The sequence below is a fragment of the Loxodonta africana genome, chromosome 22 (genome assembly GCF_030014295.1).
Source record: "Loxodonta africana isolate mLoxAfr1 chromosome 22, mLoxAfr1.hap2, whole genome shotgun sequence".
Classification (NCBI taxonomy): Eukaryota; Metazoa; Chordata; class Mammalia; order Proboscidea; family Elephantidae; genus Loxodonta; species Loxodonta africana.
In genome coordinates this window covers 73,514,872-73,539,494 of record NC_087363.1, presented here as the reverse complement: position 1 = coordinate 73,539,494, position 24,623 = coordinate 73,514,872, and the positions used below count along the sequence as shown (strand labels likewise).

The following is a 24,623-nucleotide window of genomic DNA, read 5'->3' as shown; positions in this document are numbered from 1 at the left end:
TATCATCTGTGTCATTTCTGGTTTGGTAGTTTTCTCACAAGCATGCATTGGCCAGTTCTCTGCTGAATACTCAACAGGGACCCTCCGCAAATCTCCAGAGTTTTCTCTGTGTGCAGCCCTCTCCTCTCAAGTACTCTGCCTGTGAATTCTAAAACCTTGCCACCAAGCTCCAGCTCTTCAACTCAGGGAGATTGCCAGACTCTCTCTTTTCCTTCTCTCTGCACAGTGGCCTGGAACCTCTCTCTTGTCAATAAATTTTCACAATCAAAGGGCTCATCTTCTTTGTTTCCTGTCTCTCAGGGATCACTGACCTTCATTCTCTGATGTGCAGTGTCCAGAAAACCATTGTTCCATATATTTTGTCCTGTTTTTTAGTTGATTCAGATGGGAGGGGAAATCTGGTCCCCTTTATTCCATTCTGCCTGAAACCAAAATTCAATAAACATATTTCTAATATAATTTAATGAAAATATATGTCCATGGTAAGATTGGTCAAAAGTGAAAGTCTTTGCTTTAAAAATGTCATCTTCCATTCCACTTCAAAAGTGAAGCCTTTCTTTAATTTCAGAATGACTTTGTTTATGAGTGAATAAAACAATTGACAGTGAGCTTATTTACATTAATCTTTAATGATTTTAAAAGCTTTTATTTGTAGATTTTATTATTGTATATTTTTCAGTCATGTTTATTTTGACAATGTCTTAGATAAAATTATTTCAAAAGTCCAGTTGAGAGAAGGGATTTTAAAAACCTAGACATGACAATAATTTAAGCAACTGTTGTGAGAGTTCACAGGGAAAAAATGTTAACCGTAGTGTTTCATGAAAGAGGATTTCGTTTATAAATTTGTTTTTTTGTGACAAGACATATGTATTCTTTTTGGCAATCTTACATTAAAGCCATACATATCTGCCATTTGCATAATATACCATTTGCATAATATACCAACGTATACAATTCATTGATTAAGTTTCTTTAATGATCCCTTTAGTACGTCAGGCTCTGTAAACTCCCTCTTCTTTCTGGTTTAAGAACATGAATATGCTTTCTAAAAGTAAAAATTGACTCAGGTGAGCTGAAGAACATAAATTCTATTGACTCATATTGCCAGTGGAGTAACCAGCTCTTTCTTGCAACCAGGTTTTGTTCTAAACATTAGTTCTTTTATAGGTGTGCATAGAGAAAGGTCTTTATTTAAGAAATATGCATAAAACATTTTTAATGGAATCCTCTTGGGGGGAAGTGATGTGCCTTTTGAAGAGTATTTTATAATTGATAGACAAGCTAGATAATGTGGCCTTATGCTTAACTGACTTAGCTTCTTAATTAGTATATATTTTATTTATCTTTCAAAGAATTGAGCTTCTGAATTAGCATTTAGGTATTTGACTAGGAAAGTTAAATAACACCATTTAATAATTTAATCTTTCTTAGAGTTAGCAGTATTTTAAATTTTATGCTTTTCTCTAGAAATATTTTGAAGTATATATACATTTATATAAGTGTTAAAGCTTTAAGTTAATTTTACCTGCATGTTGGTACAATTTAATTATTCCCTGTGACAAAAATCTCTCAGATAGACGTTATAAAAATGATTGTTTCTATGGGTTTTTTTCCATCCAGCCTTTATAGAAGATGTTCAGTGTTGAAGAGCTGTATGTGTGTGCAGGATCATCTCTGTTTTATTCAGTCACCGTCAGATTTAGAAAATATATACATGATGTTTGAAACAACAATGCCTTTAGAACAGGTCCCTGTGATCTGGTATTTTGTCGAGTGCCTCAGGGCAGCTGTGGCAGCACTTCACAGGAGTCCTGGGTTTCTGTCTGTGAGGTCAGCCTGAGACGTCCTGGAAACACAACCCCCCTGTTAGAGGGTGCACCTTCCCCGAATGTTGCATGGTGTGTTTTACTTACTTATTAATTAATGGTTAGAAAAATCCTGCCCTTTACACAGTATTTCCAGTAAGTACTGCTCCTGAAGAAATGCTCATGGATTGAATGAATAAATTGGTTTTTAAATAAAAGTAAAAGTATTTTTCTTTTGATATGTGGCCGAACATAAGTAACTTTACATACTCCTCTGTGTTTCTGGCTTTGCCATTTTACGACAAGCCTGTGGCATCCAGTTCAGATTGATAGTGTAGTATTTTCCTGAAAAGAATCACCCTATTTATTCATTATTTATATAATAAATATTAAGCATCTGTAAGGCATTGCTCTGCACATTGGGATTATAGGAGTGAAAAAGACAAAGTCCCTGTCCTCATTGATGGACATTCTACTGGGGAAAGTAGATAATAAATAAAGCAAAAAAAGGGGAAAAATTATTTCAAGTAATATGTGCTAAGAAGAAGATAATTAGGATCGAGAACCATCCATTAGGATAGGTTTAGTTGATTTAGGCAGGGGAGTCGGGGCTGCCCTCTCTGGTCACCTTTGAGCAGAGACCTGAATGAAAAGTGGGGACAAGCAGTGTGGAAACCTGGAGAAAGAACGTTCCCCATAGCGGAGCAGCAGCGGGAGCCAGAGGGTGGGAGGGTTGAAGGCTTACTCTACTGTTTTTTTCCGTAACAGCTGTCCTAGTCATCTCGTGCTGCTGTAATAGACATACCCCAAGTGGATGGCTTTAACAGAGAAATTTATCTCTTTACAATAAAGTAGGCTGAAAGTCCAAATTCATGGTGTCAGCTCCAGGGGAAGGCTTTCTCTCTCTGTCAGCCTTCTCATCAGTCTTCCTCCAGACTAGGAGCTTCTTTGCGCAGGAACCCCAGGTCCAAAGGACACGCTCTGCTCCCGGCACTGCTTTCTTGGCGGTATGAGGTTCCCCTGTCTCTCTGCTCGCTTCTCTCTTTTATATTTCCAGATATTGCCTCAAGACACAATCCAATCTTGTAGATTAAGTCCTGCCTCACTAACACAGCTGCCACCCATCCTCCCTTATTAACATCATAGAGGCAGGATTTACAATGTATAGGAAAATCACAAAATACCAGGAATCATGGCCCAGCCAAATTGATAACACACATTTTTGGGGGGACATAATTCAATTCATAACAACAACCCTTGCTTCATGTTTCCAGCTATCGTCACCCAATTTCAGCTGAGTCATCCATCCTTCCCGGCTAAGTTGCACAGTGGTTTCTTTTTAATGAAAGCATGAATTCTAAACGGGGGACCAGAGGCATTGATTCTAGCCTCATGGCTCGTTACTTATAAGTGAATAGGACATGTATGAAAGTAGGTGAGAACTGGTTTGAGGTTGTTCCACTAGACAGCAAGTATATATTTTAAACTAGGATTCATTCATTAGCAAACACATAATGGAAATAACGAAAGTCCGTGGAATTTGATTTATCTGATTTGTACTTACTTTGTAACTTATATTTTACCTGATTTTCATAAGGGTTATTTTGCTTATTTTTAACAGGAATCACTAGATTTGATCTACTTGGAGACTTTGGAAGGTTTAATTGGCTGGGAAATTTCTATATTGTATTATCCTACAATTTGCTTTTTGCTATTGTGACAACATTGTGTCTGGTCAGAAAATTCACTTCTGCTGTGCGAGAAGAACTTTTCAAGGCCCTAGGTAATCCCGAGGTTTATGGACGTCTTTCTCTCTTTCTGCTAATTACTGATTTCTACATCTGAGTTAATTTTAAATTCCACGTACACATTTTTCCAAATGTATTAAACCTTAGAGGTCAGATTATTGGTTATGATTTTGTGCAAAATTACTTAACTTCCTTAGGACTCAGCGTCCCCATTTGTAAAGCAGTGATATCTTCTACCTTTTAGGATTGTTGTGAATATTAACTGAAATAATTCTTGTGAGGGCCTTAGCATAGTACTTGACACGTTGTAAGAACTCAGTATCAGCTCTTCTGTTGTTAGGATAACGATGATGTGGTGGTGGTGAGGAACGCATGTGTCAAAGGCATGCGTTTTGGCAGTGATATCACTTATTATTTTTGGCTGTAGCTTTTTGAGGTCTTGGGTGTTACAGGCATCAGGCTGACCCATTCTCTTTAGTAAGCTGAGTGAAAATTCAGGATAAAAATATTAGCAGTCTTGGCATTGATGAGGAGGGCTTTCATCAATCATGTGTCCTCTGAGTCATAGGCATTGTGATAGTGCTGAAAACTGTAAAGTTTGGCTAAAGGGTATCATGTAAGCTATAAGTGTATTTTTTGTGCTTACGCCCATATTAGTGCAAAATATATTTCAGGTTTTATTTTAAGAATACCAGGACAACATAAGACACTTGCTATAAACTATCTTGGGTCTTGAGTGTGTAATTTTATAATGAAAGAAGGGAAAGGCAGTGATTTAGTTGAGAAAATTCTGACATGAGCTCCTCTTCCTGAGCAGACGTCAATTTGAATGTTTATACTCAGTATTCCATTGTGGCTTTAGCTACTATGAATGGTAATGATTGATTCATTAAAGCCCTATTTTCAGATAAATTAAATTATATGAGTAGCAATAAAGCTTCTCACAACACCATGCCTTTCCAACCTTGATTTTTTTAAAAGATGACCTTTGGAAGGAAAAAAAATATCTCAAATAATCTGTATGTATCTCACTTTGAATTTGTCCCTGTTAGGGGTTGGCTGATGAAATATTGGCCTGATAGGAAACAGTTACATTTCATTTCAGCTGAAGCATCAAATAATTTATGGATTTTAATGCCCAGGTTTCATAATGCTGGCTGAATTAAAAACTTTTAAGATGAAGTGGGAATTAAATAGTCCCCTTAGTTACATGTCTAGAGCTAAAAATTATTTTTTAAGCCTACTGTAACTTCTGCAAGATTAATTAGCCATAATCTCAGATAAATTTCCACTTAACCATTCACTACAATGAGATAGTTGCAAGTGAATCACAGTAAGTCTAATGTCTGAGTTCCATGTTCTGGATATCATTTTGCTAAGAAGGCCTTTATTAAGGAAGCAGAATATCACCTAACCTGAAGCAAAAGGCCTGGTGTGTTTGTGTCAACTCTGATCACAAGCGGCAGTGGACTTCTTCAGTGGTGTATAAAACTATCTAATAGATTGGTTTTGTTTCTTTTCCAAACATTTTCTGTTATTCTTTGGGGTACTCTAAGGGGGCAATGCCTTATATAATTCCTTACCCAAAGAAAAAGTTTCTTGTTAAGTACCTGCAGTGTTTGAATGATGTGAGATCTTAAGTGTGATTTCACTGGGAGTCAGGAGTTGATTGCAGGAGGAGGTTTATTAGAGAAAGCTCTTGGGATCATCACCTAAGGAAGGCAAGGGACAGGAAAGAAGCAGAAGCTACACAGAGGAACTGTGCTGTGATGCCATCTCAACAGAGGCCTCAGTTGACTGGTTTGGGTGTTGGGAATATGGGATGACCCTTCAGTGCCCAACTGAAGTGAGGATAAGGGGCCAGGCCTTTCCACCCATATGCTCTCAGTCCCTGGGTACAGCCACCTGGGAAGGGGCGTGACCTCCTGCTGGCAGCACTTTAGCTTAGGCCATCTCTGAAAGCAGTTGAAAGTACAGGGAAGAAGGCCCTCCCTCCTAGAGGGGGATGTGGCGCATTGTATTTTCTACTCTACAGCTTTACATTCTGTTTTGTAACACCTCTGCCCTACCTGTTGCCTAACCACTCAACACTACATCATTTCTAACCATTTTGTTAATTTTTCTGCAGGGCTTCATAAACTTCACTTATCAAATACTCCAAGAGATTCAGAAACAACAAAGCCTTCTGCAAATGGGCGTCAGAAAACACTGTGAGATACACAGCAACTTTCTGCAACCAAGAGACCTGAGAACTGCGAGCTCGTGACATTCCTGTGGATCGTGGAAGTGTTTTCCTACTGGTTTTGGTTCATATTTAGGGCCCAGGCCTGTCAGTGTCACTTTTTTCATAATCTGCTAAGAACTTGGCTATTGCTGATCTTTTGTTAAATTTAACTTTCTGATGGACTCCGTAGTTTCCAGTCAAATGCAGGTTCCCTAGAGATTTGTGGAGCCTGAAAAAACAGCAGATTCTTGTACGGACACGTTTACTTGCATCAGTAAATAGGATCATCCGTAGAAAAAGTCCTTTCTGCCTGCAGTGAAAATGTTAGAAAAGGCATACTTTGAGACTTTCTAAGAATTCGTTTAAATCTCATTATGTATTTTAACAAAATGTAGAAACCTACACACAAGTCATCCTTTACAGTAAGTGAAGGTTCTGCAAAAAATGCAGTTTTCAGACGCAATAATAATTGCGTAAAGATGTCGTCATGGCTGCGGCGGGTGCGTTTCAGCTGTAACAACTGTGTATTTATTTTTCATTTCCTTAAAACAAAAGCCGAGCTTCTGACTTATGTTTCAGAATGATATTGATTAGACTTTAAGCCAAGGGAAAAATACTAAGTTCTTTTAAAATCGGCCTTGGTAGAAAGCCCCAAGAATATCTCATATTGTACAGTGTAATAAGGTGTGGGAGAAAGTGCTCTGTAATCATGCGTCTATGGAAGCATCTATGTGCGTAATCCAGTCTTACCTCTCATCGTATAGTTGCCAGTGTTGAACACACTTGTAACTTAGATTTTGCCTTATAGGCTATATGTACACTTGATTTTTTTTTTCTTAAAAAATCTCTTAATTTCTCTGTGCTTTTTGACCTTTATGAAGAATATAAATGCTCAGTGGTAGAAACCACTTCTTTTATCACATTCTTTGGGTTTGGGTTACTTTTGTATATGCCAGTTTAAATGTCAGACTTATAAAAAGTTACCACTTTAACACCAAAAGCTCACAGGTGTCAGCATTCCTGAGGGAAGACTAGTTTGTAGTGTAACATGATCTGATAGTCATTCAATTACTAAATTGTAACCAATTGTTGGGATGGGTTCTTTAAGCCCATGGAATGAAATCAATGCAGATTATACTGTGTTACCACCCACTACCATAGAATACCGAGAATCCTGCATGCAAAAAATCTGGGATGGACCCATCTGCACACGATCCATAGTTACACAATTTATATAAATTTGTATGTTCACGTGCACTATGTGTATGCCAATAGATTGTGTTCAGACAAAAGTTAAAGAACATTTTTCTCAAATTGTTGAAATTAAAGGTCATTTTTGAGAAACTTATGAAAAAGTAGGCTTATGTATTTGACATCACAACTTCCAACTGAAATAATAAGAAGAAGTCACCTGTGTATTCATAAGCTCCGTCTAGGGTACCTCTGCCTTACTTACACCTCTGCATTTATTTCCTTCTTAAGCTTCTCATCTTTTTGAAATACAGCTTAGCTTTAAAATAAAAAAAAAACATTTTGATTCTAAGCAACATTCGGTAAACACCACCAGTCTACTATCTATCTGTGAATTTCTCAGATCTCTTAAGATCTGTGTACCTAGAAAATTTATAAAAGTTGGCTGCTTTCTAATTTCATTGTTAATTATACCTACTTAAGCTTTAATTTTTACTGAAACTTGGAATCCATACTTTGAGCAGACCAAGTGAAAGGGAGAAGAGAAATGAACTCAGGAGGATGCTAACACCACTTCTAACTTACTCCGCATTCAGGGCACAGCCAAAGAAAGAGCCCCTGAGTTTTTGTAACCTGTCTGGAAACTTTTGAGTAAAATATTAAACTTTTCAATGTCCATCTTAAACTTTTTGTTTATTTGAAAGCCTCTTTCCATCTGAGGACTTGAGCCAGGCTTGGATCAGTAACCTGGTAAAATGTGTTATAAATACCTGAAACTCTGACTGGGTGCAGTCCTTGTTGCTGTTTAAACAGGATGAGGCGTAATGTGAAAGGGGCATTCTGAACAGTGGTTCTCAGATGCCTTTTATGGAAACAAATACAGGTTGTTAAATACTCGATCTGCTGCTTAATCACGATTACTTTAGGTTCTAAAAACAGCCAGTATATTCCTGATCTTCCTCTACAAAAATCTTCCTCTTAAGTGAGAGATTGACCTTAAATACGGAGGCTTCCACTGGACACATGCTGGAAGCTGGTTTGTATGAAACGCGTGACGGAAGTGGATGGCACTGAGGACTGATAACGGTCACTCTTGGGGTCTTCTTCTACTGCAGTGTGTACACTAATGAAGAGAAGGCGGACGGCCCCAGAGGACAGATTCCAATGTTAATAGTTAAATCAGTGTTGAAGTTGCCGTTGCATTTATCATTGAATGGGTGTGCTTAAGTGACTACATTAAATCAAATGGGTCCTGTTATTTTTTCTCACTTTTAGTATCTGTTTTCAAAGGGCATTAGGCACTCAGTTGAGAAATTTCTTGAGGAGACTTCACAGATTCTTATCATTAATTGACTCTGCAACATTTCAATTAATTATTTAAAAATTATAAATTTTACAGATTATAACATTCGAATTGACTTTTCAACAATTTTCCAAGTTATTTCTTAGATATTCTATTTACTTAGTTTTATGTATATTCTGTATAAAAATAGGCTTGCTCTAAATATGAGACTGTATGTGAAAGTTCTCACACACACAGAGTAAAATGTTAGCTCCTTCCGCTGCTACACTGGAGAATGTGTAAGTGGGCACTGATGAAGCCTTCGGAATTGTTTCAACTCTTAGGTGCATTAAAAGGGCGAGTACAGCTGCTCTTCCTAACACCAGCATCTGCCTCACTGCTGTGAGTGCGCTCGGCCTTCTCTGCGGCCGCAGCGATGGCTTAGTCTAATCACAACCAGCAACGTGGGTTTAAAGCACTCAGACAGCCTTATAGGCTCTCTTTGTTGTTAGCACGGTATTTACTGCACAAAGGTGGAATTCTTATAAGGCTTTTTTTAAATGTGAGCATAACACAAAGAATTGATTTTTCAATTTTTAAATATTAGTGTGATGTTACTTTAATGTTTGGAAGCACTGGTAAATTATTTTTGTTTACAAGTTATACTGTGAAATTATCATTTGGTCTTGTTTGTTTCTATGAAATACATTCAGTGTGACTTTTAAAATGTTTTAGAAATTAAAGTTTTATAAAAAGTGATTTCATATTTTGGTTTACAAGCACTAAAATGTGTTTTTTTTTTTTAATATTGAATACCATAATGGATAAAACTTAAGGATATTTTTAGGATACTTCCATCTCAGTTTTATAAAGGGCAATAATTATATTGGTAGGGTATTGAATAGAGGGAGAAGTGTATGTTTTCTCTTTTTGGTTACGGAGTATTGGTAGATCAGCTTAAAATGTAGCATCAATAATTGAAAGCATGTGTCTTATTTAATCCTTTGAATTATTTAGATTTGTTTGATTTCTCTAATTTCTTCCATAGAAGTAGAAGGACTGAGCAACAGCTAATCATTGTGGTCTGAGCAGCGTAATCCAGAGTTCTGGGAAGAGTAAATGCCGTTAGCATCTGGTCAACTTCACTGACATACAAAAGCCTTTACAACAGTGCCTCTCACACATTTTTATCACAGTAAGGACGATGTTTTCCACTGTCTCAGCACACACATGCACATACACACTTGGGTACGTATTGTCTTCATTTCCTAGGGCTGCTCTGACAGAATAGCACACGTGGGTGGCTTTAGTGAACAGAAATTTATTTTCTCATGTTGTAGGAGGCTAGAAGCCTGAATTCAGGGCACTGGTTCTAGGGGAAGGCTTTCTCTCTGGGAGAAGGTCATTGTCTCTTTTCAGCTTCTATTTCTTGGTTGTTTTGTGATCTCCGTGTGCTGTGGCATCTGTCTTTCCCCATCTGTGCTTCCTGGCTTCTGTGCTTAATGGGCTCTTGCGTATCTCAGAAGTGATATGGCCACCTTCACGTAACAAAAGAAAACCTTATTCCCTAATGGGATTACAGCCACAGGTATAGGGGTTAGGATTTAAGGACACAGTTTAACCCGTAACACATATAAAACAGAAATGTAAGAAAACAACACCTATTTTTATTATGTGTGATGCCAACTGATATTTTCTATTGTGTTTCATTGTTATTTTTTAAAGTGGTAGCTACAAACCACTGAATTATTTTCTGACCTAATAGATGGCAGAATTCAGTTTGAAAAACGTGACTTCTTAAAAGAAAAACTAATACAAAGACCTTTTTTGTTTTTTTCATATTCAGGAAAAATTTGTTAGTACACATACCATTGAAACAAAGGCATCATGTGTGCAAATTATTGAGTATGCAAGCAATGTAACTAAAAATCAGTAGAAATTTCCAAATTCTCAAAAATGGATTGTAAAATTTTAAAACTAGGTGATTGATCCATCTGCCCTGAAGACGTATCATTCCAGTGATGAACGGCTGACTTTCAAGAGAAGTTATTTAACTTGCAATTCTGTGTAATTCAATTAAAAAAACTTTAAAAAAAAAATCCAAATAAAATCAAATAGGAAAGTCAGACAAAACCCAGTTATCTCTGAGACATCTTTGGTAATACACTCTTAATTCTCACGATAGGAAAGAAGACAACCTGGACCCAACAACAGGCATGCCCTCTGGGGTTGCGTGTAACTGTGGAGGAGCGGAAGTCTCCAGTGTAGGGAGGCCTGGATGCAGACGTGGGTTTTCCATCTGAGAAAGAAGGTGTTGTCAGTTACTAAAAACGTTTTTTGAAAGCTTTCATGTATTTTTGTTTCCCTTTGAAAAAATGTTAGTGAATCATGTTACAAACAATGACACCTTAGAATCAAGGACATGTGACACTACTCCCGCCCTTACGTTGATTCTGCAAGCTTTTTTCACAGTGTCTTGGAACCGCCTTCAGTTTTCTGTATCAGCGTGACCGTAGACTTGGAGAATTTACTGCCCCACTTGGATGACAGACTTTACTGATGTCAGTGCTTGGCCTTCTCCTCCCTAGTCAGGATTTCCCACTACTTCCTCTCTTGCACCCTTTAATTCAGTCTAAAGAGTGATTCACTTTTTCTTTCTTTTCTTTTTTCTTTTAAGTCCTTAAATGAAATCTCTCATCAAAGATGCTGAAGTGCAGGTGGTGGAAAGGGGAGTGGGGAATGAAGGGTCTTGGTTCTGTTCTTCATACATATTCAGCCCTCACAACAACCCCAAGAAATAGGTCAGTGCCTGTCTCCATCTTACAGATGAGGAACTGAAGCGCAGAAAGGTTAAGACACGTGTAAAGTCACACAACTAGTGGGTTTAAGAACTGGATTTGAATATAGGTTAGTACAACTCCAGTCTTACCTTTTCCTTGTTTTTGTTTATTTTTTCCTTATCAGCTTGTTTAGAATTTTCAAACACCAGATAATGAGTCATGTGTTGCAAAATATAACCAAGTATTTCAATACCATATCTCTTCCCAGTGGTCATGTGAGCTGATAGGTGATTAAAACAGTGCCGCGGTCCCATTTTTTTCCATATTTCTAGGCCGTATTATAAACTCAATATTTTTAAGCAAATATTTCTTTCTTGTTTAAATAGCTAAACATTTAACTAATACTGCAGATAACATGAATAGATTCTAAAAAGAGACCAATCTTATGTTTGTAGTATGCAAAAATAAAACTTAGTGCTTAATAATAATAGCGGCAAGCACTTAAAGTGCTTTCCTTGTGTCTGACGTTTTAAGCATTTTATATGTGTGTATGTTTATTTCTATAAATATATGAACATACTTAATCCTGATAACAACCCTGTGAAGTAGGTACTGTTACTGTTCCCATTTTGAAGATGAGGAAACTGAGGCACACACAGTAACATGCCCAAGGACACAGGCCTCAGAATTCAAACACAGGCTGGCTGGCTCCCAAGAGCTTGCCCCTAACCTTTTTACAAGTATTTCTCCTCAGATATATTTTACTTGTGGCTTGCAGGCTATGAGAAGAAATGACCTATTTTTACGTGGAAGTCCCTCTGTGCAAACATACCCTGTGTAAGAAAAGAAAATCTTTAGTTCTCTAAGAACTGATAAAAGGGACTAAACGATCTAAAAATTGTTATTCTTTTAAGCCATGTCCAATGGGGACAATGTGCCAATTAGCAAATACTGGTGAGATACTGGGCTTTAAGAACATTGCTAGGTTGCTTTGAAAGAAAAAGGTTTTGGGACAGTTCCTAAAGATACTGATTCTGCTCAGCTTGCCACAGCTATAGGTTTCCAAGGGTTGAAAGTTCTCATTGTTTGAATTTAGATAGAGGAACCTCAAGCCACTGGTGCTTAATAGTTAAGAACACAGGCTTTGGAATTGGGCGCACCTGGGTTTGATTCCTAGCCCTGTTACCTAACTAGTGCGTGAGCCTATCAGGTAGCTCACACTTCCTAAGCTTGTGTCCTCATTGTTTCCTCATTCAGGTTTCTTGTGTGTGCATGGGGATAGTACCATCTGCTGTGGTACAGGATTATTAAACAGTGCCCATAATTATCTATACCAGACTTCTAAAAGGAGAAAAAAATAAGGTGTATGTATAGTGTGTAATGGGAGATTGCTGAATTTTATACATAGAAATGTTACATAATACTATATCACGACCATAGCCAGTTTGCAATATTGGATTGGCCTGTGTCATACACTTAGCCAATAACTGAAATGTTAGGCACTCAGTAACTGTGAGCTGTCATATTCAGATGTTCTCTGATAATTACTTAGCATTTAAAAACATGTCTCAATTAGTTGTAGCAGACCCTATAAAGGACTAAAATAAGCCTTTTTAATCTTCAACCATGGGGGTTCTATAGAAACAACTGAAGCAGTCTCCTTAAAAGCCATACCGCATAAGGCTTTGTCCAGTTCACATCAGGCTCTGTCCAGTCCATGTGAGGCTCTGTCCACTTCGCGTGAGGCTCTGTCCACTTCGCGTGAGGCTCTGTCCACTTCGCGTGAGGCTCTGTCCACTTCACGTGAGGCTCTGTCCACTTCACGTGAGGCTCTGTCCACTTCGCGTGAGGCTCTGTCCACTTCGCGTGAGGCTCTGTCCAGTCCATGTGAGGCTCTGTCCACTTCGCGTGAGGCTCTGTCCACTTCACGTGAGGCTCTGTCCACTTCACGTGAGGCTCTGTCCACTTCACGTGAGGCTCTGTCCACTTCGCGTGAGGCTCTGTCCACTTCGCGTGAGGCTCTGTCCACTTCGCGTGAGGCTCTGTCCACTTCGCGTGAGGCTCTGTCCACTTCACGTGAGGCTCTGTCCACTTCACGTGAGGCTCTGTCCACTTCACGTGAGGCTCTGTCCACTTCGCGTGAGGCTCTGTCCACTTCGCGTGAGGCTCTGTCCACTTCACGTGAGGCTCTGTCCACTTCACGTGAGGCTCTGTCCACTTCACGTGAGGCTCTGTCCACTTCGCGTGAGGCTCTGTCCAGTTCGCGTGAGGCTCTGTCCACTTCACGTGAGGCTCTGTCCACTTCACGTGAGGCTCTGTCCACTTCACGTGAGGCTCTGTCCAGTTCGCGTGAGGCTCTGTCCAGTTCGCGAGGCTCTGTCCAGTTCGCGTGAGGCCTTGTCCAGTTCGCGTGAGGCCTTGTCCAGTTCGCGTGAGGCCTTGTCCACTTCACGTGGGGCTTTGTCCACTTCACGTGAGGCTTTGTCCACTTCACGTGAGGCTTTGTCCACTTCACGTGGGGCTTTGTCCACTTCACGTGAGGCTTTGTCCACTTCACGTGGGGCTTTGTCCAGTTCACGTGAGGCCTTGTCCAGTTCGCGTGAGGCCTTGTCCACTTCACGTGAGGCTCTGTCCACTTCACGTGAGGCTCTGTCCAGTTCGCGTGAGGCTCTGTCCAGTTCGCGAGGCTCTGTCCAGTTCGCGTGAGGCCTTGTCCAGTTCACGTGAGGCCTTGTCCAGTTCGCGTGAGGCCTTGTCCACTTCACGTGGGGCTTTGTCCACTTCACGTGAGGCTTTGTCCACTTCACGTGAGGCTTTGTCCACTTCACGTGGGGCTTTGTCCACTTCACGTGAGGCTTTGTCCACTTCACGTGGGGCCTTGTCCAGTTCACGTGAGGCCTTGTCCAGTTCGCGTGAGGCCTTGTCCACTTCACGTGAGGCTCTGTCCACTTCACGTGAGGCTTTGTCCACTTCACGTGGGGCTTTGTCCACTTCACGTGAGGCTTTGTCCACTTCACGTGGGGCTTTGTCCACTTCACGTGAGGCTTTGTCCACTTCACGTGGGGCTTTGTCCAGTTCACGTGAGGCCTTGTCCAGTTCGCGTGAGGCCTTGTCCACTTCACGTGAGGCTCTGTCCAGTTCGCGTGAGGCTTTGTCCACTTCACGTGGGGCTTTGTCCACTTCACGTGAGGCTTTGTCCACTTCACGTGGGGCTTTGTCCATTTCACATAAGGCTTGTCCACATAAGGCTTTGTCCACTTCACATAAGACTTTGTCCAGTTCACATCAGGCTTTGTCCAGTTCACGTCAGGCTTTGTCCACGTCACATAAGGCTTTTCACAATGAGTCAGCAGTTATTTCTTGTTGGAATTTTTTGATTCATTGTAATTTCCTAAAACCAAGGTTTTTTGATTTATGATAAGGATTTTTGGGTTGATACTGACGATCTTAAAAGCTTGTAACAAGCAGGAAAACATCTTTGAGTCTCCATTTTACATCTGCATTATGTTTTATTAGGTTAAGTTTTGAAGTCTAGATGTGTCAAACATTAAATTAATTACTGTTTCCATTTGTGGCTTTGCCCTTGAAATATAAACCAAGCTCAAGTCTACAAAAGACACCACTACTGGGTCAAACGTGTGCCTCTTAATCCCAGGTGAGTGCTCCGTGACAAACCAAATGCCACCCCAGGGTTATGCCACGTAAGGGACTGTCAGCACTCTGGCTTCTAAATTAAAAAAAGAAATACCTTTATCATTTTTGTACATAAATATAATACATGGCCACTGTAACATTCAATACAAAAAGATGAAGGGAGAAGGTAAAAGCTACCTGAGATTCCGACATCTGGAGAAAATGTTAACATATATATTTTAAACATTTATGTAATCTTGCATAAATAGGAGCTTGCTATGCACACTTTTTTGTAAGCTCCTTTGCTCATGGACTTCATTCCCGTGGATGTAGGTATATATCATTATATTGATTGCTCTGTGTGTATTATATATCATACTTTAACAACTCCTTGGTGATGGGTGTATAGATGATTTCCAATGTCTAACATATAGCTTTTTGTATATATATCTTAGCACACTTGGGCTATTACCACCTTGGTAGTATTTCCTAGAAATGGAAGTCCTGGATCAAAGAGAAATGTAATATTATTACTATTTCCAACTACCTTCAGAAGCATGTAATAATGTCAATTTCTCTAGCTGACGCTGGGTTTGCCAGTCTTTTATATTCATGGCAATCTGACAGGGAAATATTTTATAATTTCTTCATTGGTTTGTAAAAACGTTTTGTATATTTTGGATAGTAATTGTCTTTCTAATATGCTGTAAATATTTGTCCCAGTTATTTGTTGTTGTTGTTTACTTTGTTGATGATGTTTGCCTTTTGGTGTACAGAAATTTAAATTTTTATATAGTCAAAATTTGCATTTTTCCCTTGAATATCTTGGTGTCATACTTAGAAAGTCCTTTCCCTCTCCAAGATTTCAAAAAAAATTACCCAACTTTTTTTTTAATTGAGATGTAATCGTATATCGTAAAAGTTACTTTTAAAGTGTGTCTCTCGGCGTTTAGTATGTTCACCACTAGAACATCATCACCAGAATATTTTTATCACCCCAAACCTAACCACTTTCATGGCTTTTTTTTTTTTTTGTAATCATTGCTTGATCTGGAATTTATCTTAATGAAAGGAATGTGGTAGTGATTGTACAGTTCTAAAAACCCAAACCCATTGCTGTCTAGTTAATTAAGACTCATAGCAACCCTATAGGACAGTAGAACTGCCCCATAGGGTTTCCAAGGAGCAGCTGGTGGATTTGAACTGCCAACCTTTTAGTTAGCAGCCACGCTCTTAACCACTGCACCACCAGGGCTGTTGTTTGCCACATACAACCATTCTGTCCTTCATGCTAAGTAACAGAACTCCCGTTTTATTTGGGGTGGCAGTGTAGGGAGCTAAAGAGCTATTACCCAGCTTCTCCTGCAGATGGGTGTGGCCGTGTCACTGTTCTGACCAGTGAGATAGAAGCTTAAGTGCTGTGTAGGTCTTCAAGAAAGGCTACTGAGAAGAAGCTGAGTCAGCCAGAAGGAGCGACATTTTGTCCTTCCATTATTCCCCCGTTTTGATCTGCAGCACCCATGTGAACACTGCACCACCAAAAGCTATTTTGGTCTGTGAATTTACCTTATAGACAATCATGGGCCTAGAGGGTGGAGCAGTTAGAAAGAGTTCAGGTGCCTGATAACTCCGGATCTGCTATACCTACCTGCCTATTGTTGTTAGGTGCCGTCAAGTGGCTTCCGATTCGTAGTGACCCTATATACAACACAACGGAATGCTGACCGGTCCTGCGGCATCCTCACATTGTTATGTTTGAGCCCATTGTTGCAGCCACTGTGTCAGTCCATCTTGTTGAGGATCTTCCTCTTTTTTGCTGTCTACCAAGCGTGATGTCCTTCTCTAGGGACTGGTCCCTCTTGATAACATGTCCAAAGTACATGAGATAAAGTCTTGCCATCCTTGTTTCTAAGGAGCATTCTTGCTGTCCTTCTTCCAAGACAGATTTGTTCATTCTTCTGGAAGTTCACGGTACTTTCAATATTCTTTACCAACACCGTAGTTGAAAGGTGTCAATTCTTCTTCGGTCTTCTTAGTCACTGTTCAGCTTTCACATGCATATGAGGCAATTGAAAATATCATGGCTTGGGTCAGGTGCACCATAGTCCTCAAAATGACACCTTTGCTTTTTAACAGTTTAAAGAGGTCTTCTGCAGCAGATTTGCCCAATGTAATACATTATTTCCTGACTGTTGCTTCCGTGGGCATTGATTGTGGATCCCAGTAAAATGAAATCCTTGACAATATCAATCTTTTCTCCATTTATCATGATGTTGCTTACTGGTCCAATTGTGAGGATTTTTGTTTTCTTAAATTGAGGTGTAATCCATACTGTGTAATTTATCAGTTAAATGCTTCAAGTCCTCTTGACTTTCAGCAGGCAAGGTTCTATCACCTGCATATTACAGGTTGTTAATGAGTCCATCAATTCTGATGCAGTATCACCTTTTTCTCTCTGAACAGCTGCCTCTTGGTCTATGTACAGGTTCTGCATGAGCACAATTAAGTGCTCTGGGATTACCATTCTTCACAATTTTATCCATAAATTGCTATGATCCACACAGTCGAATGCCATTGCATAGTCAATAAACCACAGGTAGACATCTTTCAGGTATTCTCTGCTTTCAGTCATGATCCATCTGACATCAGCAGTGATATCTGTTGCTCCCCGTCCTCTTCTGAATACGGCTTGAATTTCTGGCAGTTCCCTGTCCATACACTGTTGCGACCGCTTTTGAATGATTTTTGGCATAATTTTACTTGTGTGTGATATTAATGATATTGTTCGATAATTTCTGCATTCTGTTGGATCACCTTTCTTTGGAAGTGGCACAAATATGGATCTCTTCCAGCTGGTTGGCCAGGCAGCAGTCCTCCAAATTTCTTGGCATAGACAAGTGAGCACCAGCGGTGCTGCATCCGTTTAGTGAAACATCTCAGCTGGTATTCTGTCAATTCCTGGAGCCTTGTTTTTCACCAATGCCTTCAGAGCAGCTTGGACTTATTCCTTCAGTACCATGGGTTCCTGACCATATGCCACCTCTTGAAATGGTTGAACAGTGACCAATTCTTTTTGGTATAATGACGTCATGTATTCCTTCCATCTTCTTTTGATGCTTCCTGCATTGTTCGATATTTTCTCCGTAGAATCCTTCACTATTGCAACTTGGTTTGAATTTTCTCTTCAGTTCTTTCAGCTTGAGAAAGGCTGAGCATATTCTACCTTTTTGCTTTTCTAACTCCAGGTCTTCGCATATTTCATTATAATATCTTACTTTGTCTTCTTGAGCCGCCCTTTGAAATCTTCTGTTCAGGTCTTTTATTTCATCATTTCTTCCATTCACTTTAGCTACTCTACATTGAAGAGCAAGTTTCAGAGTCTCTTCTGACGTTCATTTTGGTCTTCTCTTTCTTTCCTGTCTTTTTAACGACCTTTTGCTTTCTTCATGTATGATGTCCTTGATATCTTCCCACAGCTCATCTGGTCTTCAGTCATTAGTGTTCAATGTGTCAAATCTCTTCTTGAGATGTCTAAATTCAGGTGGGATATACTTAAGGTCGTATTTTGGCTCTCATGGACTTGCTTTAATTTTCTTTAGCTTCAACTTGAACTTGCATACGAGCAATTGATGGTCTGTTCCACAGTCGGCCCCTGGCCTTGTTCTCACAGATGATATTGAGCTTCCCCATCATCTGTTTCCACAGAAGTACTGTATTCGATTCCTGTGTATTCCACCTGTCAAGGTCCACATGTATAAAAAAAACTTTATATTGTTGAAAAAGGTATTTGCAATGAGGAAGTTGTATGTCTTGCACAAAATTCTGTCATGAGATCTCCAGCGTTCTTTTTTCTATGACCAAGGCCGTATTTTCCAACTACCAGTCCTTCTTCTTTGTTTCCAACTTCCGCATTCCAATCTCCAGTAATTATCAATGCATCTTGATTGCATGTTTGATTGATTTCAGACTGCAGAAGTTGGTAAAAATCTTCAATTACTTTATCTTTGGCCTTAATGGTTGGTGTGTAAAGTTGAGTAATAGTCATATTTGGTCTTCCCCAGTCATATTTTGAGTGTCTTCTAACCTGTGGGGCCGTTTTCTAGCCGTAAATCAGACAGTGTTCCACTGTTATTTGTAAGGTTTTCACTGGCCAATTTTTTCAGATGTATGTTGCCAGGTACTTCTTCCTAGTCTGTCATAGTCTGGAAGCTCCACTGAAGCCTGTCCACCAAGGGTAACCCTGCTGGTATTTGAAGTACTGGTGGCAAAGCCGCCAGTATCACAGCAAGACGCAAGTCACTGCAGTACGACAAACTGACAGATGGCGTTGTGGTATTTTGAATTATGAATACTTAAACTTACTATTGATTTCATGAAGCTCTTTTCAATGACTCGTATTTTTCGGTGTACTTTTTTTTTTTTTTTTTTCCAGTTAATATGGGAACTTTACTATATACACTTGGTTTATAATTTGGGAGATGCATTCTCTTAGACAGATTAGCATACACGTTGTCAAAGATAATTCTTATTAAAAAAATCCCAGAGACGTTTGGTAAAATTTGAATAAAGTCTGTAGATTATTTAATAGTATTGTATCAGTGTTAATTTCTGGGTTAGATAAGGGTACATGGGAATTTTATGTTACTTTTGTAACTTTTATGAGTCTAAATTATTTCAAAATAAAAAGTTAAAAAAACAATTCTAGAGATATTGTGTAGCAAAGAGTGTACACTGTAAATAATTCTGTCTACTAGTTTTAGAAACATGTAACTAAACGTTTAACTTATGTGCAAGGTGGCCTAAGGATGGCACCCATGCACTGACACAGGCCACAGCAGAAACGTGGTCAAGATCAGGTGTGGACTTTGAAGGCCACTAACTTGTTCACTTACCTCTATGAACATGGTCCAACCAGGTTGAATCCACAATACACATGATGGTATTCTCACCAAAGAAATATTGTGCGCCCCCACACAACCTTTATGAACTTAATCATTTCTTAGACATTTTTTCATATTATGTACCAGCTATTCCTTAACAAACTGCAAACTCCACATATAGACCTGAGAACCTAGTTATTTTTCAAAAAACTAGTGGAGAAATCTGTCAAAGACAGTGTAAGTTTGGCTCTTCTTAGGCCCCTTGGGCAGAAATAGGTCGCGGGGGCACTGTGTGAATTTAGTATTACTCATGAGTATTGGGGCTTGTAGGGAACTTTATCCCATGGCACTACCATGAGGGCCAGGGATAAAGTTTTCAAAAGTTCTGGTTCCATTTCTAGATGCATGTGCTCACCTCCTGCAGAAAGCATAAAGAAGCATTCTTCTAGTGCAGTTAATCTGGCTTTCTGACCTTGATCCAAGGTAGATCTGTACAGACAGCTCATCCTGCTGCCTAGTCATAGCTACAGATGAATACAAAAAATAAACTGCTTTTTGGTAGGTGTTTTCCAACTTTTAATAATAATCATCCAACAAATTGCATTGTAGTTAGTTTTGGTTTATCTTATTAAATTGTACATTAAATAGCATTACTGAAAGATTATTCTATGAGAGCTTTACTAAGATTTCATTATGGTAAAGTTGGTTTCTATCATAAAACTTTTTAAGCCAAAAGTATTTTGGTCATATTATAGGGAGTGGATCTATAGGGCCTCCACCCCGTGTTCATGTGTAATGCAGAGATTCCTTACAAGTGGCTTGAAGACTGTGCTCAACTCACAGATACATCTTTTTGCCAGTTCAATGTTATTTTAGTCAACCTTAATCACAAGATTCCACAGTATGTTCTGTGAGACCTAGTGTTTCTCTAGTTTCCTGCTGTAATCCCAGTGGCTGTAGCAGTACATAGTAGACTCCATAACATTTACTGAGCGAGGGATGTTTTCTTGAAAAATTAGAAAATCTTGCAACATTGAGTTCCATGTTTCCTCATGGCAGTAACGAACTGCCTTCTCCATGAACCTGTTGCCCGCTTGGCCACTGAAGGCATTTGAGTTCGCCACCGCTGACAGATCAGACCCACATCTTATTTGTTTGTTTTAAATGACGATTTGGTGCTGGTGATTCACCTCAGAGAAGGCTCAGGGTGGGCTTCTACTCAGGTACCGTTCCTTCTTAGGTTTTCAGGTTGCCCAGAAGGAAGTTAATCGTATTCCATACTCTGGTGTCCATTAAGGCGTATCAATGTATACACTACAAATAACCTTGTATGGAAGAAGCAGACACTCCTGGTGCTTACTAGGGAGGACATTTGTAACTCACTGCTAATCAGTATTTATCAAAAAAGCAATAGAATCTATTTTTAATCAGAATTACTCAGAGGACACATAATCAACACACCCTCACAGATATTCCCGAGAAAGTTCCTGGGTCAAACTAGACACACTGTCATGCCCCATGGGCCCTTGTTTTTAACTCATAGGCAAGATGAGTTGTGTAACAAACAAGATTTTCCCTTATGGATCCACTGCTAGAAACTTCAGAGCCAGATTTATTGTTCTCTTAAAGCAAGGGTGTATACACATGCCTGTGATGAGCCGTCAGCCTCGTTCCTGGCACCACTTAGTCCCACTCTTGTTTTTTCTCTCCTTTGGCTCCATTTTCATTTGTGCTGTCTTGTTGTATTGGCCAGGACTCTCTGTTTACAGTACCAGAAACCAAATTCAAAACCTTGTCAAATATAGGTCCAGCTGAGCCTATCCTAGGTCAGCCAGGCCCCAGCCAACATAAAAGAAATAAATGTGCTTTGTTACAAGCATTATTACAGAAATAGGACAATCAGATTCTCTGAGCAAATGCAACAAGCCTGGAAACTACTAATAAAAATAGTAACAAAAATACCCGACCACCTGGAAATGTAAAAACTATATTTTTAAGTAACTAGGAGATTTATGGGTTAAGATGATGGGTTTAAATAGCGTCAAATAATTTCTCCTGATACCTAATAAGCATGCATGAACAAACAGTAAAAGGGTACCAACACCAAGCAGAGTATAATCTAATAAACTCTCAAAAGTTTTCTATGTCTTAGGTGCCTAAGAGGAAAGAAACAGAAAATTCTAGAGACTAAGTAAGGTAACAAAACCTGAGAAATCCCACTAGTACTCCCGGATAGGCAAACGGAATGATACCATATTTTCCCTTTTCCTACTCATGGAAAGAAAAGGGTGAAATGGGAAAGCGAACCAGGGACTGGTCCTCCTTTTTGAGGTGATGGTTTCCAGGGCCCCACACTGAAATTTAGAAATTATCCCTAGCCAAAGAAGAGTTCCTCTCTCTTTCCCCTCCACCCAGTTCTGATAAAGCCATGTCACCCAGTGTCAGCAGCACAGAGCCAGGCATTCTGAAGATCCCCGCATCAGGGAAATTCGTCCATTCCTCCTGTCATTCTCTGAGGCTACAGAAGCGTGGGCAGAACACCAGTACTTGACCCTCAAACTAGCTTAGAGGGAAAAACCAGTGAGTCAAGGAAATTTCATCAGAGAATGTCTGGACAGAGCCACTAACCATGAGAAAAATTTTAAAATGTATATATATAGCAAGAGAACTGGCAAACGTTTTACAGCAAAATAAAAACATGGCGTGCAAAAATCAAAGCATGCAACCAAAGAGAAAACGTGATGTTGAAAAAAATTTAAATGAATTCAATAAACTAAGAACCGAAAGCTGTAATAAAGTGAAAAAGGCAACAGCAGATCTGAGGAGCCAACTGAGCGCTAAATATCCTTATAAAAAGTCACAAGAAACGATAGATGCCACTGTGTGGACCCATACCACCACTATGGGACAGTGAGGAAATGGTCGGGTAATTCAGTCTGCCACAGACAGCCCTCTTGCTCTCACAGCTGTTCACACGCCTCTCACAGGCAAACTGCACTCGTCTCATCCCAAGACTCCCAGAGTTCCATCCAGTCACGACAGCAGGCTCAAGTGCAGGCCACCTGGTCTACAGTAGGTCTGGGTGAGGCCCCTCTATGAACTCGAACGCAAGTTATTTGCTCCCCAGCCCCACAACCAGGTGCCTTGGAATCGATTCTGACTTATGCCAACCCCATGTCTGTCAGAGCAGAACTGTGGTCCATAAAGTTTTCAATGGCTGGTGTTTGGGGAAGTAAATTGCCAGGCTTTTCATTTGAGGTGCCTCTGGATGGAATCAAATCTCTAACCTTTCAGTCAGAAGCCAAGTTTGGTAACCATTTGCATCACTCCAAACTTCAAAACCCATTGCTGTCAAGTAGATTCCGATTCATGGTGAACCTTTCGGACAGAGTAGAATTGCCTCACAGGGTTTCCAAGGCTGTAAATCTTTATGGAAGCAGACTGCCCCATCTTTCTCCCGTGGAGCAGCTGGTGGGTATGAACCACTGAGCTTTAGGTTAACAGTTGAGTGCTTAACCACTGTGACACAAGGGCTCCTTTTGTACCACCCAGGGATCCCAAATGGCAGGATAGGGACAGGCTAATTACTGCAAACACTCCTATTCCTTCTAAAGGGGAGGATGGGAGGCACACAGCAGCCACCTGTCCACACGGACTCTGAAACTCGGAGGGCAATTGTCGCTGTATTCCCCTCACCAGTGGGTGGAGAATGATGAGCCCTTGTTCTGCTCACGGGAGTAGCACTCTAACCCACTGTTCTTCCTGGCTCTTGCTCTACCCTTTGGGTGGTCCTTCCCCTTCCTTAATCCTCCTCAGTAACTTCTGAAGAGGGTTTCTCAGCCTGCATCCGCGGATAGAAACTCAGGGCTCGGAGGGCTTGCTGTATCTCAAGCAGTCTCAGTTGCTTCTAGTGCAGGCTGGTGGTGCTTTTGCTAAATTCGCTATCTCCAAACTTTTGGGCTTTCTCTGTATTTGATTCCAGTGTCAAAAATCAGACCCATAATTCTTTTTAAAATATGCTTGTCTCTATAGACTTAATTATGGGTATTTTGGCCCATAGCGTTTCTGTGGGACCACACCATTAATCTTTCGGGAGGCCTTTTGCCCAGCTGCAAGGTCCTGCTAGACATCACCTTAATCCTCTCAGAGGTCTAATGCAGGATGTTAGAGCCACACCCTTCATTGGGTGTGTACTCCAAGTCTCCCTCTGACTGGAAGTGTACCGGATTCGCTCTATTTCCTGAAGCTGTGTCATACGGCCACACCTTCGATTTGGTAGAAATGGTTTCATTTTCCAAGCTTACAATTTTCTGGTTTCTCAGAATCCCCTCTAGATTCTGTTCTGAAGTACTTATCGAATGCAGCCAGCAGCAGCCAGTTCACAACAAACAGCATTTGTTTCTGGCTTAGGCATCTGTCGGTCAACTGGGGGTCAGCCGATTCCAGGCCGAACTGCTGGGCGTGGTGCTGGTTACAACCAGGTCTGCTCCAGGTGGTTCTCATCTTCGTCATGCTGCTACCTGGAGCAGGTTCTTCTCTGGGGAAAAGGCGGGAAAGCCAGAGGGCAAGCCCATCATGTGAGCACATTCCAAGACTCTGCTCATACGTGTCTGCCAACATCCCCAGTGATCAGGCAGGGGAAGTACACTGCCCACTTTGAGGCCATGGCAAAAGTGTGGGTGCACAAGATCGCCACAAGGGAGCGAAGAAACAGGACCAGCGTTTCTAACACAGGGACCTTATACTGTTGTTATTTGTCTCATGTAAAGTTTTCTGTTCTAATAAATTCAATATTTATAAATATTTGCTGGATCCTTGAAAAGAAGTTGCATTATTCAGATCATCTATTTCTTAATTTCTTGTCTTCTTGATCTGTTCATTTTTTGACGGATGAGTTAAATTCTCCTTCCACTGTATTTTATGTCGATTTCTTTTTATAACTAATCCATTTTTAATTCATGTGCAGTATTTACTGTGATGTTGTTTGGTGCATAAAGATCTCTGGTAGTGTATGCTCATTGTGGACTCTAACCTTCATTGTTAAAAAACGCCTCTAGTCTCACACATCTCTCAGCAT

At 40.1% G+C, this 24,623-nt stretch overlaps 1 protein-coding gene across 14 annotated transcripts in view; it reads left to right on the top strand.

Moving 5' to 3' along the window:
- Positions 1-12,812, top strand: part of LMBR1 (limb development membrane protein 1) — a 252,099-nt gene extending 239,287 nt beyond the window's left edge. For 5 of the 14 annotated variants that reach the window (XM_064275126.1, XM_064275130.1, XM_023539806.2 and 2 more), the window contains 2 exons: positions 3,430-3,591; positions 5,685-12,808. In XM_064275126.1, the coding sequence (XP_064131196.1) occupies positions 3,430-3,591; positions 5,685-5,770 (248 nt within the window). In that variant the 3' untranslated portion in view covers positions 5,771-12,808. Of the gene's footprint in view, positions 1-3,429; positions 3,592-5,684 lie in introns of all 14 variants that reach the window. The other 9 variants (XM_064275132.1, XM_023539811.2, XM_023539807.2 and 6 more) reach the window with 5 other exon arrangements.
- The last annotated feature ends 11,811 nt before the right edge of the window (positions 12,813-24,623 follow it).